The sequence below is a fragment of the Sapajus apella genome, unplaced genomic scaffold, assembly GCF_009761245.1.
Source record: "Sapajus apella isolate SASKATOON/1434 unplaced genomic scaffold, GSC_monkey_1.0 scaffold34, whole genome shotgun sequence".
Classification (NCBI taxonomy): Eukaryota; Metazoa; Chordata; class Mammalia; order Primates; family Cebidae; genus Sapajus; species Sapajus apella.
In genome coordinates, this window is record NW_022436974.1 from 7,821,795 (window position 1) to 7,841,507 (window position 19,713).

At 42.4% G+C, this 19,713-nt stretch overlaps 1 protein-coding gene across 1 annotated transcript in view; it reads right to left on the reverse strand.

Moving 5' to 3' along the window:
• PANX1 (pannexin 1) overlaps positions 1–19,713 on the reverse strand; it is an 85,317-nt gene that overhangs the window by 24,517 nt on the left and 41,087 nt on the right. Inside the window, exon 2 of the mRNA XM_032295758.1 lies at positions 13,160–13,299. Coding sequence (XP_032151649.1) covers positions 13,160–13,299 — 140 coding nt within the window. The remainder of the gene's footprint in view (positions 1–13,159; positions 13,300–19,713) is intronic.

Consider the following 19,713-nt stretch of genomic DNA (forward strand, 5'->3'; position numbering starts at 1 on the left):
TCTAAGTGCCAATCCTGATTGGACACCGTGACTGCAGCCCTCTGACAAGCCCTGGTGCTGCTCTGGTCTTAGAAACAGTGGGCTTGGGATGTGATCCAATACAACACTAACTGTAGTAGCCAGGGGAACACCTGAATCACCTCTCTCTCAACTCGAAGCAGTGCAGCTTGGGGAAAGGACAGGAAAGAGTATAGAGGATACGGTCTTTAAACAGATATCAGGCTCAGTCACAGTACAATAAAGCACCAGGCAGACTCCTGATATAATACACAGGTTCAAGAAGGTTAAAGGACACAAAAAAGACTCAACCCAAATAAGACTGCCTCAAGGAATATAATAATCCAACTCTCAAAGGTGAAGGAAAAAGAATTCCAAAATCAACAGGCGAAAAAATGCATATTACATATAAAACAGTTCGAAGACATCTGGCAGGAGAGTTTTCAGTGTAAACCTTACAGACTAGAAGGGAGTTGGATGACATATTCAAAGCACTAAAGGACAAAAGTTTCCAACCTAGAATATCAATGACGAGTAAAGTTATCCTTCAAATATAAAGGTGAAATAAAGACTTTCCCAAACAAACAAAATCTTGGTTATTTCATCAACACTAGACCTGTCTTAAAAGACATCATAAAGGGAGTTTTGATTCAGTCTGAATCAAAGGGATGCTAATGAGCAACAAGAAATTATCTAAAGGGAGGATCCAAGATGGCCGTTTAGGAACAGCTCAGGATTGCAGCTCCCAGTGAAAGCACAGAGGGTGAGTGGACGCCACATTTTTATTGCCCACAGACTAGAAAATTCCCAGCCAGAGGAGCTCCACAGGTCACCAGCCCGGCTGTGCCAGCCGGTGCCGCTGTTTTGCCCCGTGCGGCTGCTTTGTCGGCGCCCCGGAGCAGCGGTTCTCCGGTTCTCCGTACAAAATACACCGGTCCGGGTGCCCTTTTGGCTGGCAATTGGAGCCATGGGAAGTCGCCCATTTGTCTGTTTAAAAAGGGGACTGAGCAGGGAACCAGGACAGTAGATTCCAGGGCAAAAAAAAAAAAAAAAAAAAGGCGCCACAAACCTCAGTGCCGCTGTTTAAGCCAGCGCAGTGAGTGGCCGCAGGGGAAAACAAACAGACCCCGGCGCCTCTTCAACAGGCGACTGGAACACCAACTTAAAAAAGACTCTGAGAATCCCAGCACTGTGGGAGGCCGAGGCGGGTGGATCACGAGCTCAAGAGATCGAGACCATCCTGGTCAACATGGTGAAACCCCGTCTCTACTAAAAATACAAAAAATTAGCTGGGCATGGTGGTGCGTGCCTGTAATCCCAGCGACTCAGGAGGCTGGGGCAGGAGAATGGCCTGAACCCGGGAGGCGGAGGTTGCGGTGAGCCGAGATTGCACCATTGCACTCCAGCCTGGGTAACAAGAGCGAAACTCCGTCTCAAAAAAAAAAAAAAAAAGCTCTGAGGCAGGGAGCCAGGCGATCAGGCTCGGCTGGTCCCACCCCCACAAAAGAACAGCAACCAGAAACTCTGGATTGAGAGTTTCACAGCAAGCGCAGCTGAACCTGGGACGGTCCAGCTCTGTGGGGGAGGGGCGTCCGCCATTACTGAGGCAGCCCACCACTACGCAGGTAGTCAGTCAATGCTGAGGCAGTCCGCCGTTGCCAAGGCAACCCGCCATCGCTGAGGCAGCCCGCCATTGCCAAGGCAACCCGCCACTGCAGAGAGACTCCGCCTCAATAGAGGCGGGCCACCATCACCAACACAGTTGTAACTACACCCATATAAACAGGACTGCAGGGAAGTTCACTCGGCAGCTGGGTGGAGCCCACAGCAGCTCAGCAAAGCCTCTACAAGCAGCGACTAGGCTGCCTCCTTGCTGGGCAGGAAAGTTCTGAAGGAAAAAAAAAAAAAAAGAGAAGGCAGCAGCATAACCGAAACTCATAAAGCCCTAATCCCTGGGACAGAGCACCTGGGAACAAAAAGCAGTTTATGAGTTCTGCTGCAGCAGACCTAAACGCACCTGCCAGCAGCTCTGAATGAACAACAGAGCTTACAGCTCACCATTTGAGCTCCTATAAAGAAGAGACCGTCTCCTCAAGCAGCTCCCTGACCCCCTATATATCCAAAGAGCCACCTCATAAAGGAGAGATCAGATTGACACTAGGCGGGTATCCTTCTGGAACAAAGATAGCAGAAGAAGAAAATTGGTAACAACACTTACTGTTCAGCAGCTGCTGCAGGTAAACCCAAGGCAAGCAGGGCCTGGAGTGAACCTCAGCAGACCTACAGCAGAGGGGCCAGACTGTCAGAAGGAAAACCAAGAAACAGAAATAACCTCATCATCAACAAACAGAACGCCAATCTGAAAGATTTGAGACCCAACCTGAAAGCCAGCAGCTACAAAGTCGACAGGTGGATAAATCCTTAAAGATGGGAAGAAACCAGTGCAAAAAGGATGAAAACACCCGAAACCAGAACACCTCTCCTCCTACAAGGGATCACAACTCCTCACCAGCAAGGGAACAAGGTTGGAGGGAGAACGAGTGTGATGAAATGACAGAATCAGACTTCAGAAGGTGGGTAGTAAGAAACTTCTGTGAACTAAAAGAACATGTTCTAACCAAATGCAAAGAAACTAAGAACCTTGAAAAAAGATTTGAAGAAATGATAACAAGAATGGACAAAATAGGAATATAAGTGAATTGATGGAGCTGAAAAACGCAACACGAGAACTTCGCAAAGCATGCACAAGTATCAACAGCCGAATTGACCAAGCAGAAGAAAGGATATCAGAGGTCGAAGATCAACTCAATGAAATAAAATGGGAAGGCAAGACTGCAGGAAAAAGGGTAAAAAGGAATGAACAAAATCTCCAAGAAATGTGGGACTATGTGAAAAGACCTAATCTACGTTTGATAGGCGTACCTGAATGCGACGAAGAGAATGAATCCAAGCTGGAAAATACTCTTCAGGATATTATCCAGGAAAACTTCCCCAACCTAGCAAGGCAGGCAAACATTCAAGTCCAGGAAATACAGAGAACACCACAAAGATATTCGTCAAGAAGAGCAACCCCAAGGTGCATAATCGTCAGATTCACCAGGGTCGAAATGAAGGAGAAAATACTAAGGGCAGCCAGACAGAAAGGTTGAGCTACCCACAAAGGGAAGCCCATCAGACTCACAGCAGATCTCTCAGCAGAAACCCTACAAGCCAGAAGAGAGTGGGGGCCAATATTCAACATCCTTAAAGAAAAGAACTTTCAACCAGAATCTCCTATCCAGCCAAACTAAGCTTCATAAGTGAAGGAAAAATAAAATCCTTTGGGAACATGCAAGTACTCAGAGATTTCGTCACCACCAGGCCAGCTCTAAAACAGCTCCTGAAAGAGGCTCTACACATATAAAGGAACAACAAGTACCAGCTCAACTAAAGGGCAAAACACCCAGCTAGCACCAAAATGGCAGTATCAAATTCGCACATAACACTATTACCCCTAAATGTAAATGGACTAAATGCCCCAATCAAAAGACACAGACTGGCAAACTGGATAAAAAGCCAAAACCCATTGGTGTGCTGTATCCAGGAAACCCATCTCACATGCAAGGATACACATAGGCTCAAAATAAAGGGATGGAGGAAGATTTACCAAGCAAATGGAGAGCAAAAACAGGCAGGAGTTGCAATTCTCATCTCTGATAAATTAGACTTTAAAGCAACAAAGATCAAAAGAGACAAAGAAGGACATTACATAATGGTAAAAGGATCAATGCAACAAGAAGAGCTAACGATCCTAAATATATATGCACCCAATACAGGAGCACCCAGATACATAAGGCAAGTTCTTAATGACCTACAAAGAGACTTAGACTCCCACACAACTATAGTGGGAGACTTTAACATCCCATTGTCAATATTAGACAGATCAACCAGACAGAAAATTAACAAGGATATCCAGGACTTGAACTCAGACCTGGACCAAGCAAACCTAATAGACATTTACAGAGCTCTCCACCCCAAATCCACAGAATATACATTCTTCTCAGCACCACATCACACCTACTCTAAAATTGACCACATCATTGGGAATAAATCACTCCTCAGCAAATGCAAAAGAATGGAAATCATAACAAACAGTCTCTCAGACCACAGTGCAATCAAGTTAGAACTCAGAATTCAAAAACTAACTCAGAACCGCACAGCTTCATGGAAACCGAACAACTTGCTCTTGAATGTTGACTGGATAAACAATGAAATGAAGATAGAAATAAAGATGTTCTTCAAAACCAACGAGAATGAAGACACAACATACCAGAATCTCTGGGACACATTAAAAGCAGTCTCTAGAGGAAAATATATAGCAATAAGTGCCCACATGAGAAGCAAGGAGAGATCAAAAATTGACACCCTATCATCAAAACTGAAAGAGCTAGAGGAGCAAGATCAAAAAACCTCAAAGTCTAGCAGAAGACAAGAAATAGCTAAGATCAGAGCAGAACTGAAGGAGATAGAGACACAAAAACCCTTCAAAAAATCAATAAATCCAGGAGCTGGTTTTTTGAAAAGATCAACAAAATAGACAGACCACTAGCCAGATTAATAAAAAAGAAAAGAGAGAATAACCAAATTGATGCAATAAAAAATGATAAAGGGGTTACCACCACAGATTCCACAGAAATTCAAACCATCATCAGAGATTATTACAAACAACCCTATGAACATAAACTAATAAACCTGGAAGAAATGGATAAGTTCCTGGACACTTGCACCCTCCCACAACTAAACCAGGAAGAAGTTGAAACCCTGAATAAACGAATAACAAGGGCTGAAGGTGAGGAAGCAATTCATAGCCTACCAACCAAAAAAAGCCCAGGTCCAGATGGGTTCACAGCCGAATTCTACCAGACATACAAAGAGGAGCTGGTACCATTCCTTCTGAAACTATTCCACACACTCCAAAAAGAGGGAATCCTTCCCAAATCATTTTATGAGACCAACATCATCCTGATACCAAAACATGGCAGAGACTCAACAAGAAAAGAAACCTTCAGGCCAATATGTATGATGATCATAGATGCAAAAATCTTCAATAAAATACTGGCAAAGCAATTGCAACAGAACATCAAAAAGCTTATCCACCATGATCAAGTAAGGCTTCATCCTGGGGATGCAAGGCTGGTTCAACATACACAAGTCTATAAACGTAATTCACCACATAAACAGAACCAAAGACAAAAGCCACATGATTATCTCCATAGACGCAGAGAAGGCCTTTGACCAAATTCAGTAGCCCTGTATTCTAAAAACTCTCCATAAACTAGGTATCGGCAGAACGTATCTCAAAATAATAAATGCTATTTATGACAAACCCACAGCCAATATCATACTGAATGGGCAAAAACTGGAAGCATTCCCTTTGAAATCCGGCACTAGACAAGGATGCCCTCTCTCACCACTCCTATTCAATATAGTATAGGAAGTTCTAGCCAGAGCACTCAGGCAAGAAAAAGAAATAAAGGGTTCAATTGGGAAAGGAGGAAGTCAAATCATCTCTACTTGCAGATGACATGATTGTTTATTTAGAAGACCCCATTGTCTCAGCTCAAAATCTCCTGAAACTGATAAGCAATTTCAGCAAAGTCTCAGGATACAAAATCAATGTGCAGAAATCACAAGCATTCCTATACACCAATAACAGATTTAAAGAGAGCCAAATCAAGAATGAGCTGCCATTCACAATTGCTACAAAGAGAATAAAATACCTAGGAATACAGCTAACAAAGGAGGTAAAGGACCTCTTCAAGGAGAACTACAAATCACTGCCCAAGGAAATAAGAGAGGATACAAACAGATGGAAAAACATTCCATGCTTATGGTTATGAAGAATCAATATTGTGAAAATGGCAATACTGCCCGAAGTAATTACAAATTCAACGCTAACCCCATCAAGCTACCTATGACCCTCTTCACAGAACAGGAAAAAAACCACCTTAAACTTTATGGAACCAAAAGAGAACCGGCATGACCAAGTCAATTCTAAGCAAAAAGAACAAAGCTGGGGGCATTACACTGCCTGACTTCAAACTATATTACAAGGCTACAGTAATCAAAACAGCATGGTACTGGTACCAAAACACAGATATTGACCAATATAGACCAGATATAGGCCTCAGAGGCAATGTCACACATCTACAACCATCTGATCTTTGACAAACCTCACAGAAGTGATGGGGAAAGGATTCCCTGCTTAATAAATGGTGTTGGAAAAACTGGCTAGCGATGTGCAGAAAGCAGAAACTGGACTTCTTTCTGAAACCTTACACTAAAATTAACTCCAGATGGATTAAAGACTTAAACCTAAGACCTAACACCATAAAAACCCAAAAAGAAAACCTAGGCAACACCAAGACATAGGCATAGGCAAGGGCTTCATGACTAAAACACCAAAAGCACTGGAAACAAAAGCCAAAATAGACAAATGGGATCTAATTAAACTCCAGAGCTTCTGCACAGCAAAAGAAACAATCATCAGAGTGAACTGGCAACCAACACAATGGGAAAAAATGTTTGCAATCTACCCATCTGACAAAGGACTTATAGCCAGAATCTACAAAGAACTAAAACATAATTATAAGAAAAAAAAACCATTCAAAAGTGGGCAAAGGATATGAACAGACACTTTTCAAAAGAAGACATATATGAGGCCAACAAACATATGAAAAAATGCTCATCATCACTGGTCATTAGAGAAAGGCAAATAAAAACTACATTGAGATACCATCTCACACCAGTTAGAATGGTGATCATTAAAACATCTGGAGACAACAGATGCTGGAGAGGATGTGGAGAAATAGGAATACTTTTACACTGCTGGTGGGATTGTAAATTAGTTCAACCATTGTGGAAGACAGTGTGGCAATTCCTCAAGGACGTAGAAATAGAAATTCCATTTGACCCAGCAATCCCGTTATTGGGTACATATCCAAAGGATTATAATCATTGTATTATAAAGGCATATGCACACATAAGCTCATTACGGCACTGTTTACAACAGCAAAGACTTGGAACCAACTCAAATGCCCATCAGTGACAGACTGGACGGGGAAAATGTGGCACATATACAAAGTGGAATACTATGCAGCCATAAAAAACGGTGAGTTCATGTCCTTTGTAGGGATATGGATGAATCTGGAAACCATCATTCTCAGCATACTGACATTAGAACAGAAAATCAAACACCACATTTTCTCACTTGTAGGTGGGTGTTGAACAGTGAGAACACATGTACACAGGGAGGGGAGCATCACACACTGAGGTCTGTTGGAGGGGACTAGGGTAGGGACAGTAGCGGGTAGGGAGTTGGGGAGGGGTAACATGGGGAGAAATGCCAGATATAGGTGATGGGGATGGAGGTAGCAAACCACATTGCTATGTATTTACCTATGCAACAATCCTGCATGTTCTTCACATGTACCCTAGAACCTAAAGTGCAATAAAATATATATTTTTTAAAAAAGATGTACAATCCTTAATAATTATTTACATGGACTACTGCCTTTAGTATCTACTCATTAATCTGCCCTTCATACTATAACTAGAATTATCTTTCCAAAATGCAAAACTGATTCTAGCCTTTCTTGCATAAACATTGTCAAAGATTGCTCAAAATTTACAGAATAAAGTTCAAACATTAAAAAAAGGCATCCAAATCGGAAAGGAGGAAATCAAATTATTCTTGCTAGCTGACAATATGATCTTATATATAGACAAATCTAGACTTCACCAATACACTAGTAGAACTGATAAATGAATTCACTAAAGTTGCAGGATACAAAACCCACATAAAAAAAAATCACAAGAATTTCTATATGCCAATGGCAAACAATCTGAAAAGAAAACCAAGAAAGTAATTCAATTTACAATAGCTACAAGTAATATACCTAGGAATAAACCTCACCAGAGAAGTGAAAGATCTCTACAATAAAAACTATAAAACACTAATAAATGAAATTGAAGAGGACACAAATGAATTAAAATATATTCCATGTTCATGAATTGGAAGAATATTGTTAAAATGTTCACACTACCCAGAGCAATCTACTGATTCAATGCAATATGTATCAAGATATCAATGACATTCTTCACAGAAACAGAGAAAGCAATCCTAAAATTTATATGGAACTACAAAAGACCCACAATAGAGCAATTCTGAGCAAGAAGAACAAAGCTGGGAGCATTACATTATGTAACTGCAAATTATACTACAAAGTTATAGCAACCAAAATAGCATAACACTGGCATAAAAACAGACACACAGACCAAGGAAACAGAATAGAGAACCCAGATATAAATCTATTTATTTATGGTCAATTCATTTTCAACAAAGGTGCCAAAAAGATATAATAGAGAAATGAAAGTCTCTTTAATAAATGGTGCTGGGAAAACTGAGTATCCATATGCAGAAGAATAAACCCAGATCCCTACTTCTCATCATATACAAAAATCTAAGCAAAATAGATTAAAGATTTAAATATAAAACCTAAAACCATGAAACTACTAGAAGAAAACACTGGAGTAACAACTCCAGGACATGAGTCTGGATAAGCAATGTCTTGTGTAAGACCTCAAAAACACAAGCAACCACAGCAAAAAGAAGGAACACATCAAGCTAAAAAGCTTCTTTGCAGCAAAGGAAACAATCAACATGATGAGGCAATCCACAGAATGGGAGAAAATATTTGCCAACTATCCATCTGACAAGGGATTAACAACCAGAATAAATTAAAAACTCAAACAACTCAGTATTTTAAAAAACTTAAAATGGGCACAAGATCTGAATAGACACTTCTCAGAAGACAAATACAAATGGCAAACAGGTATATGAAAAAATGCTCAACACCACTGAGCAGGGAAATGCAAATCAAAACCACAATGAGATATCACTTCACTCCAGATAAAATAGCTTTTACCAAAAAGACAAAAAATAATGAATGCTGGTGAGGATGTGTACAAAGGGGGACACTCTGTACTCTTGGTAGGAATGTAAATTATTATAGCCACTACGGGAGACTGTATGGAGGTTCCTCAAAAAACTAAAAATAGAGCTACCATATGATCTAGCAATCCTACTGCTGGGTATATATCCAAAAGAAAGGAAATCAGAATATCAAAGTTATTTGCACCCCCATGTTTATTGCAGTGCTATTCACAATAGCAAAGATATGGAAATCTTTGCTATATGGATAGTGTCCATCAACCAATGAATAGAGAAAATATGGTACATATACACAATGGACTATTATTTAGCTATTAAAAAACATGATATCCTGTTATGTTCAGCAGCATGAATGGAACTGGACAATGCCATGCTAAGCGAAATAAGACAGGCACAGATAAGTACTCCATGTTCACACTTACATGTAAGAACTTTAAAAAACTAATTTCATAAAGATAAAGAGTAGAGTATTGGTTACCAGAGGCAGGGAGGGGTAGTGGAAAGGGGGAATGGTTAATGGGTACAAGTATACAGTTAGAGAGAAAGAATTTAGATTTAGGTAGCAAGGTGGCTGTAGTTAATAATTTATTGTATATTTCAAAATAACTATAGGAATGGAAGTACAATGTTGCTAACACAAAGAAATGATAAATATTTAAGGTGAAGAGTATCCCAATTACCCCAATTTGATCATTAGACACTGTATGCTTATATCAAAATAGTACATGTATTCCACAAATAGGTACAACTGTTATGTAACCATAAAAATTAAAAATAAGAAAGACAGGCCAGGTGTGGTGGCTCACGCCTGTAATCCAACACTATAGAAGGCCAAGATGAGTGGATCTCTTGAGCTCAGGAGTTTGAGAACATTTCTACAAAAAATACAAAAATTAGCCAGGTGTGGTGTGCAAGCCTATAGTGCCAGCTGCTTGATGGGCTAGGGCAGGAGGATTGCTTACATCCAGGAGGTTGAGGCTGCAGTGAGCCATGTTTGTGCCACTGCACTCTGGGCTGCGTGACAAAGTGAGAACCTGTCTCAAAAAAAAAAAAAAAAAAAAGGAGAAAAAAAAAAAATATATATATATATATAGATGATAATTACCTCCTTCCAGACTCCAAAAGGGATTCATTTTTACTTCTGGCAGGCAAGTAGACCAGACAATGGCAATCCCTGATCTCTGTCATTCAACTGCTATTGCAGTGATTTAAATCAGGACTCTAGTCCTTAATGTGAGCTGAATTAATTCTGGATTGCCCCTTATTCTCAAGGAATAGCCTTTCAGAGTCCCAGTCAAATGCCAAGGAGTGCTAATCAGAGTCCTTCCAATGTGGCCGGTCCTGACTTTAATCTCTGTCGCCAGCCTCATGAATCTGCCAAGAGCTCTGTTGAGACACTCCGATGTACTTCCATTCAAACAAGCAATCTTCCATTGCCAGAAAGACAGCTTCTGAATCTGTCATCAGTACCAGGTAACTTAAAGTTTGGCTACTCATACTGTTCCCAGATTTCCCCTTCCTAGCCTAGAAGAGTAATGGGCTAGAAGTCTGAAAATCTGAGCTCTAGTCTGTTAGTCAGCAACTGGTCCTAAGACTCTTAGGCTAGATCGCTCAAAGTTCCCTTATCCTTAAATGTAAAATGCATCTGGATAAAAAATCTTTCAGTTGATTCTTCTTGCTGTAAAATAATTACTAACACTGCTGCCAATTCTTACATTAGACAATCCTAGATTACACATTCTTCTGTGGATCCATAAAAGCCAGCCCAGTGACTCATTAAAACTCACCATTTTCATGAGAACACTATAACAAATGAACTTAAACTACAACAGCAAAAATTTGGGTTTACAAAGTAAGCTGTTAAACTTCATCACTGTGACCCATTCACACTGCAAGTCCTATTATTTGTTGCCTTGACTACTAAACCTTGCAAAGCTGATGAGAACCCACCTACGGTTGAAAATAAAGAGAAAAGCCAAACCTAAATGAAGAAAGGAGTCAGTATAGGACATCACTATGAAAAATGGCAAGCAATCCAGCTGACCCTTGAACAACATGAATTTAAACTACATGGGCCCACTCTTATGCGGCTTTTCTTCTGCCTTTACCATTCCTGATACAGCATGAACAATTTCTCTTCCTCCTCAGCTACTTAACATAAAGACAATGAGGATGATGACCTTTCTGATGATCTACTTCCACTTAATAAATAATAGGTTGGAGCAAAAGTAATCACAGGTTTTGCCATTACATTTATATATTTATTTTATTATTATTATTTTTTGGAGTCTCACCCTGTTTCCCAGGCTGGAGTCCGGTGGCGTGATCTCTGCTCTCTGCAACTTCCCATGTTCATTTCAAGCCCATGTTCTCCTCCCTCAGCCTCCCAAATAACTGGGATTACAGGCACATGCCACCACACTTGGGTAATGTTTTTTTTGAGATGCAGTTTCACTCTTGTTGCCCAGTCTGGAGTACAATGGCGCGATCCGAGCTCACTGCAACCTCTGCTTCCCAGGCTCAAGCAATTCTCCTGCCTCAGCCTCCTGAGTAGCTGGGATTACAGGCACCTGCCACCATACCCAGCTAACTTTTGTATTTTTAGTAAAGACGGGGTTTCACCATGTTGGTCAGGCTGGTCTCGAACTCCTGACCTCAAGTGATCCGCTGCTCACCTTGGCCTCACAAAGTGATGGGATTACAGGCGTGAGCAACTGTGTCTGCCCATGCCTGGCTAATTTTTGTATTTTTGGTAGAGATGGGATTTTACCATGTTAGTCAGGCTGGTCTCAAACTCCTGACTTCAAGTGATCCACCCACCTTGCCCACCTTGTTGTTACTTTTAATGGTAAAACCCATAATTACTTTTGCATGACCCAAATAGTCAACATATTTTCTTTTCATTATGATATTCTTAATATTCTTTTGCTAGCTCATTTTATTGTAAGAATACAGCATATAATACATATATAAAATATGTGTTAAGTGACTGTTTATGTTATTAGTAAGGTTTCCAGTCAACAGTAGCTATCTGTAGTTAAGTTCTGGGGAGACAGATGTTACATACAAGTTTTTGACTGTGCAAGGAGCCAGTGCCTCTGCCCCCCACACTGTTCAAGGATCAACTATAAACAAACAAGGAGGAGAACAAGCCTGAGTCATCGTTCCCTTAAATCATTCCTTTTATGAAGAAGGATGCTGACGGTGTATCTGGCAGCAGGTCAAAGCAGAAGAAAGTCCAGTTTTTGCTTTTGGCTTTTTGGAAGCTAAATTCTGTACTTTTTTCAGCAAATAAGAATACCAGAAGATACACATTCTATTTGTTTTCACAATGGACAAAAGAAACAGTGATTGAAATTAATGACAGGCTGAAACAAAGTCCTACTTCCACAAGCACAGAGAAGACCTAATGCAGTCACTTCCTAAGTCAGAGAACATTCTTCTGCACAAACTTGTCAAGTGCTGCCTAAGTTCCTCACTGCATCCCCCGCCACAAGCATGCACAAACCACCACTTCCCTGACCACAGAGCACCTGACTGTACCTCTTCTCTATGAGATGTGGATCCCAGACATTGGTGTCTCTTGTGGAATATCTCCCCTTCCCCGCAATATCTGCAGCTAACAAAAAGCAAAGGAATCTATTCCAAAACCAGTGCTACAGCCAACACCCCAGAGGACCGCATCGCTAGGTTTTTCGATGCTCCAGTAACGTATCAGCTAGAAGCATCTGAACTCTAGGTCAGTCCTTACTTTCTGCAAGAGACCTGGTATGTGGTAGAAAGGGCGCCAGCTGAGAAGGTATGTGTGAATCCTAGCTCTGCCACTGTCTAGCTATGCTCATTCAGACACGGAAAATGTACTAAGAACCTACTATGGACCAGACATCTTGCTGGGCATTAATGATACAAAGGTGTCAAGACACAGAAGGTGCCTGCTGTTACAGAGCTGAAACCCACAGAACACTTCCATTGCCCCACTGTGTGAAACGATGGTGCCTGTATCAAGTCATCTGTGAGGTTCTGTTTGACTATAAAGTGCTATAGTTTTACAGTCTGAGACACACCCCCGTTTGGCTACAATATCTGTATGGTCTTTGGCACAGCCTCCCTGGGCCTTAGTTTCCTTATCTACAAAGCAAATAGGTTTCATCTGAAAATGTCTCCTTTTACCTTATGCAGACACAGTGGGAGGTTTCCAGAATCACTCTGCAGCGAGTTCTTCTGTTGAACAGCCGCCCAGCAATATGAATCCACGAAGGCAGCCTGACGCCAGGAGAAAGAACTTGGAGAAAAACAGCTTATCTGTGTACCTGAGAAGCAAAACAGATAGTTTCCAATGAATGAAAACACAGGTACGTGGACCCTTGTCCCCATCTCACGTTTTTAGTTTTGTCTAAGACAGGGAGCACCAGGACAGGAGGTGGTGACGTTAGGGCAGAACTAAAAACAAACACCCAAGTTCATATTAAAGTGAAGGATCACAGAGTGGTTTTGGCCAACACTGGTCGTAACAGCAGCTTGGCTTCAGTTGGGGAAAAATTCTTAAAAGAAGAACTACCATAAAAAGAAAAAGGAAGCAGGAAAAGAACCAGAGCCCAAAATGCATGAGACAAGTGGAGAAAGCTGGTTTAATTTGGAGTAAGGATTGAGAAAAAGGAAAGGTTGGCCGGGCGCGGTGGCTCAAGCCTGTAATCCCAGCACTTTGGGAGGCCCAGGCGGGTGGATCACGAGGTCAAGAGATCGAGACCATCCTGGTCAACATGGTGAAACCCCGTCTCTACAAAAAAAATTAGCTGAGCATGGTGGTGCGTGCCTGTAATCCCAGCTACTCAGGAGGTTGAGTCAGGAGAATTGCCTGAACCCAGGAGGCGGAGGTTGCAGTAAGCCGAGATCGCGCCATTGCACTCCAGCCTGGGTAACATGAGTGAAACTCCGTCTCAAAAAAAAAAAAAAAAGAAAAAGGAAAGGTTATGTGGGACGGTCAGTGAGGCGTCTGAATGTAGAAAATTGGACTAAAAAAGAAAGTTCTCTTAGAACAAAGAAGCAAAGAACTCTTAGCCTAAGGAAGAGAAAGCCTTCTGAAGGGAACATTTGGTAATAGACCACTGGATGGGAAATCAGCGGCTTTCCACCTTCTCTAACACTAAAGGACAAACAGGCCCAAACCGCAGCCCAAGTGTTTTACATCTGGAAGGGAATTGCTCAAGACCGAAACCTTCCAACAGCAGATGGGCACTGGATGGGGAGCAGGAAGACTTGGGGCCTCTCGGGGCTCTGTCGTTAACTTGCTCTTCTGGGAAGGGACTCTGGGACTTGGTTTTCTCCTCCGCAAACTGAAGACTACACGCCCCTGCAGACGCTACCATGACGTCTGTAAAACCTACCATCTGGAAGATTCTTTGTGCTTCTGGCACCCACAGGTCACGGAGGGAAACTGACTAATAGGATCGTGAGGCTCAGTCACAGCCACGTCCTCCCCTTCCCACCATTACCACAGGGGCTGATGCTAAGCCCTGCTTGACCCAGCCCTGATTCCCTGTCCCCACCTGACACATACAAGAGCGTGTGTGTCACAGGCATACGGGTCAGAGCTGATCCCCTGTCCCCACCTGACACATACAAGAGCGTGTGTGTCACAGGCATAGGGGTCAGAGCTGATCCCCTGTCCCCACCTGGCACATACAAGAGCGTGTGTGTCACAGGCATAGGGGTCAGAGCTGATCCCCTGTCCCCACCTGGCACATACAAGAGTGTGTGTGTCACAGGCATAGGGGTCAGAGCTAAGGCTCTATAACAGGCACACTGTCTTGCACATCCAACACACCTGGGAGTGTGCTCAGTGCCTGGGCTCTGACATGAGTCATATTTAAATTTGACTCTGCCACTCTTAGCTGGGTGAGTCACACCTGGTAAAGTCATTAGCTTTCCAATGCCCGGTATCTCTAAAATGGGAATGACACTAACAGTGTATCCACATTACAGATTTGTTGTGGTGACTAAAAATATAAAAACATGCCACAGCACTTGCTAGGGTACCTGGTTCCCAGAAGTTGCTGAGTAAGTTACATTTTTCTAGATGAAGCAGTGAGCAGATTCTCGTATTGCCTTAAAGACTGGGAAGTGCCTACCATTCTCCTTTTCCATCCTAGGTAGCAGGGATAGGGACAGTGGGAAGATACTGAGCTAGACTTCCCTAATCCCTGGCACATAAAAGGCCTCAATGGTCATCTTTGCCTAGGGAGGGAATGGGCTTGACACTTATGGTACAAGAGAGAAGTGATGAGGATGTTGTCACCATAGTCTGTGGTAGGAGCGGTATGTGGCAAGGCCCAGGGCACATCTTCCCCATCAGGGGACTTTGCACCCACAGACATCAAGGAAGCACTTCTCAGCAAGAGCCTTTGCAGGAAATCATCATGAAAAGTCACAAACATCAGCAAGTATTCTATAATGGTGTAGTTCTTGCCATGCAAGAATGGCTTAAATATGACTTGGGGACAGGTAAGATATTTTGAGGTCCCTTCTGACTCTCTTATCCCATTAAATTTAAGTTCTTAGATTTTATAGAAAATTGAATAGTCGAGACAGACAGGACTTGGAGATAAGTTCACACAGCTCCCGCATCAAAGTGACTGTTAAATAAAAGCCAACCACCAAACGAGGCTTATGAGAGCAACAGCAAATACTCGTGGGGACAGGCAGTCCTCAGGTTACAATCGGATGGTTTCTGGTAAGGTTGCTGATAAGCTGCTTGCTTGGGAACATCTGTCCAAGTACTTACTCATGAAAATGAATAATGCTGTTATAATTTCACGAAAGCCTGCCTGGCCCAGAATGTTCCTTAGGCAAAGTCCTCACAGTGTAAGTATCCAACATTTATTAACATTCTTTCTGTAGGAAAGAGTGCCTCAAGTTCTATCTTGCGATATCAAGGACCGCCCCCCCCTTAAGGCAGTGGTAGAAACTCCTGGAGCAGAAATAACTAAACTTTTTATACCAAAGCTTTTGCAAAAGAGGAAGAAGGAAAATATGAGAGAGAGGAGGGCAGAAACATGTGAAGCTCTTAAGAAATGGTCTTCATATGGAATAGAAATTCAGAAGAAAAGGCAGTGGGCAACTCATATTCACTGGACACCAACCAGCCCTCTTTTTTCTTAATTTTATTATTATTTTTTATTGTACTTTAGGTTCTGGGGTACATGTACAGATCATGCAGGATTGTTGCATAGGTACACACATGGCAGTGTTGTTTGCTGCTTCCATCCCTGTCACTTACATCTGGCATTTCTCCCCATGTTATCCCTCCCCGACCTCCACACCCACCCCCGCTGTCCCTCCCTTGCCCCCCTCAACAGACCCCAGTGTGTGATGCTTCCGTGTCCATGTGTTCTCATTGTTCAATGCCCGCCTATGAGTCAGAACATGTGCTGTTTGATTTTCTGTTCTTGGGTCAGTTTGCTGAGAATGATGGTTTCCAGACTCATCCATGTCCATACAAAGGACATAAACTCGTCATTTTTTATGGCTGCATAGTATTCCATAGTGTATATGTGACATATGTTCCTTGTCCAGTACATCATCAATGGGCATTTAGGTTAGTTCCAGGTCTTTGCTATTGTAAACAGTGCTGCTATGAACATACATGTGCATGTGTCTTTTTTTGGTGTGCAATGTGTCTTTATAGTAGAATGATTTGTAATCCTTTGGGTATATACCCAATAATGGGACTGCTGGGTCAAATGGGATTTCTATTTCTATGTGCTTGAGTAAGCATCACACTATCTTCCACGATGGTTGAACTAGTTTACACTACCACCAACAGTGTAAAAGTGTTTCTATTTCTCCACATCCTCTCCAGCATCTGTTGTCTCCAGATTTTTTAATGATCGCTATTCTAACTGGCATGAGGTGGTATCTCAATGTGCTTTTGATTTGCATTTCTCTAATAATCAGTGATGATGAGCATTTTTTCATGTGTTTGTTGGCCTCATATATGTCTTCTTTTGAAAAGTATCTGTTCATACCCTTCGCCTACTTTTGGACGGGTTTGTTTTTTTTCTTGTAAATCTGTCCTAGATCTTTGTAGATTCTGGATATCAGCCCTTTGTCAGATGGGTAGATTGCAAAAATTTTTTCCCATTCTGTTGGTTGCCAGTTCACTCTAATGATTGTTTCTTTTGCTGTAAAGAAGCAGCTCTGGAGTTTAATTAGATCTTATTTGTCTATTTTGGCTTTTGTGGCCAATGCTTTTGGTGTTTTAGTCATGAAGTCCTTGCCTATGCCTATGTCCTGAATGGTTTTGCCTAGGTGTTCTTCTAGGGTTTTTATGGTGTTAGGTCTTATGTTTAAGTCTTTAATCCATCTGAAGTTAATTTTAGTATAAGGTGTCAGGAAGTGGTCCAGTTTCTGCTTTCTGTACTCTGCTAGCCAGTTTTCCCAACACCATTTATTGAACAGGGAATCCTTTCCCCATTGCTTGTTTTTGTCAGGTTTGTCAAAGATCAGATGGTTGTAGATGTATGATGTTGCCTCCAGGGCCTCTGTTCTGTTCCACTGCTCTATATCTGTGTTTTGGTACCAGTACCATGCTGTTTTGATTACTGTAGCTTTGTAGTGTAGTTTGAAATAAGGTAGCATAATGCCTCCAGCTTTGTTCTTTTTGCTTAGGATTGTCTTGGCTATGAGGGCTCTCTTTTGGCTCCATATGAAGTTTAAGGCAGTTTTTTCCAGTTCTGTGAAGAAGGTCATTGGTAGCTTGAATGGGGATAGCGTTGAATCTATAAATTACTTTGGGTAGTTTGGCCATTTTCACGATATTGAATCTTCCTAACCATGAGCATGGAATGTTTTTCTATCTGTTTGTGTCCTCTCTTATTTCCTTGAGCAGTGCCAACCAGCCCTTTAAATCATTACCTCACTTAAGCCTCACAACAAATGGAGAGACAGATCTTATCTTCCCTGGAGTAACCAAAGCTCCAAGTAGTTCAGTAATCCCCTATTCAAGCTAGTGAATGGTAGCAGCATTCATTTAACTGTGTCCAACTCTCAGGTTCTCTCAGCACTCCTTTCCAACCCAGTCACCCCCACAAGGCCATCCTAGGGGAGCTCCAGCGGACCAGGGCTTTGTTGGAATGGGGGTAGTCTAAGTAGGTGGTTCCTCCAAGTGGCAGGAAAGGGGAAAGCTTCTTGGGAAGGGTCAAGGGCAAATTTAGAAAAAGAAACAGATCAAGCTCCAGGTATTGGGTATTCCCAGGCCAGAAATGGAAAACAAAGTCAAGGACATCAAGAGCCAGACAGGGAGGAGCAGGCAACAAATGGGGAGTGAAGAGCAGGAGTCAAGAGGAGGGGCAAAGCAGGAGGGTGCAGGGGTACTGGCACAGCCGGGCTCTGAGCCCACACCTTCACCCAGGCTGCCTACAGGCACCCAAAAGCACCAGGTCAGGGTGGTCAGCTGCTGCCAGGAGGCCAGGAAGCTTGGGACAGGGACCATCCAGATTCACTTTTTCCAATGTACTTCCATGTCCTTTATCTTATTTACTCTTCAAAATACTATTGGGAGGTAAACCAATTAGATCTTCATGTGTTTTCCAAGTAGTCTCAGAGTCAGGAGAGCTTCTAGTATCTCCCTTCTCCACCTGTTTTAACTGTTGCCAGGTTATTCATCCAAGAGCTCAGTTCTATCCTGCCACTCCCAGGACTCAACATTTTTCATTGGTTTCCTACTGCCTGGTTACAAATCCAGATCAAAGCTTCAGTCCAACTCAATGAAGGCTGTGGCTTGTATAGGCCTGATATGCACTCAGATCTACTCATTACATGATCCCCTCTGCCCGGAGGCCCTCTTGCTAGTACCTGCTTGTTAAGTCAATGCCCCATACATACTGTCTTACTCAATGGCTCATCTTTCAAAGCCCTGATCAGGCATCACCATCTTCACAAAGCTTCCTCCCCGCTGACCTCCCACAGCACCTTCCTGCACATCTTTAAATCAGAGATGTGCAGAAAATCACTTTTACCCATGCCATATAGACACCTACATATGTCCTATCTCCTCTAGTACTAGTTCAAGGTTTTACAGGAAAGATATACGGTCTCAGAACTTCATGGATCATTGTGTATCAAATAATATCTGTTTGGTGCTTTGAAAGTTTCAAAGTACTATCATAAATGCCATCTCAGTTAATGTTCAAGTATCCCCCAAAGATATCACCGTCCAACTTGATAGCTGAGAAAACAGAGTCCCACGTGATCCTCAGCCACAGCCGAATGCTCTGCACCACTGTGTGTCAGCTTAACAAGTGTGTGCTATAATTTCTAGGGAACAGATTTTGCAAGATATGCACTGCCTTTTACAGGAAAGAAAGAAAGGAGTTTCCGGTTTATGCCAAGAACAACAAAGAACACTACTTCCACTTGGCTGAGAGTGCAGAGGCAGCTCTGGGCTTTACATTTATGTGCGTCTGGCCAAATATAGTAAATCACGAGGAGAAAACGTGCTCACAAGGCCCAGAGGAGGTAGCCGCAACATCCACTAAATAAGCAATCCATGCCATGGACATCTCCCCATCCACCCTCCTCCAGGTGCCTTGACCTAGAGCCTAGGGGCTGGTCATACCTTCTGCCTGAGCAGCAGTGCAGGAGGCCCTTGGTGTAGCCTAGACCTGCACCTATAGCTGATTAGAGAGTAACATAGCCTAAAGACAAACAGGACAGGGGCTGGGGTG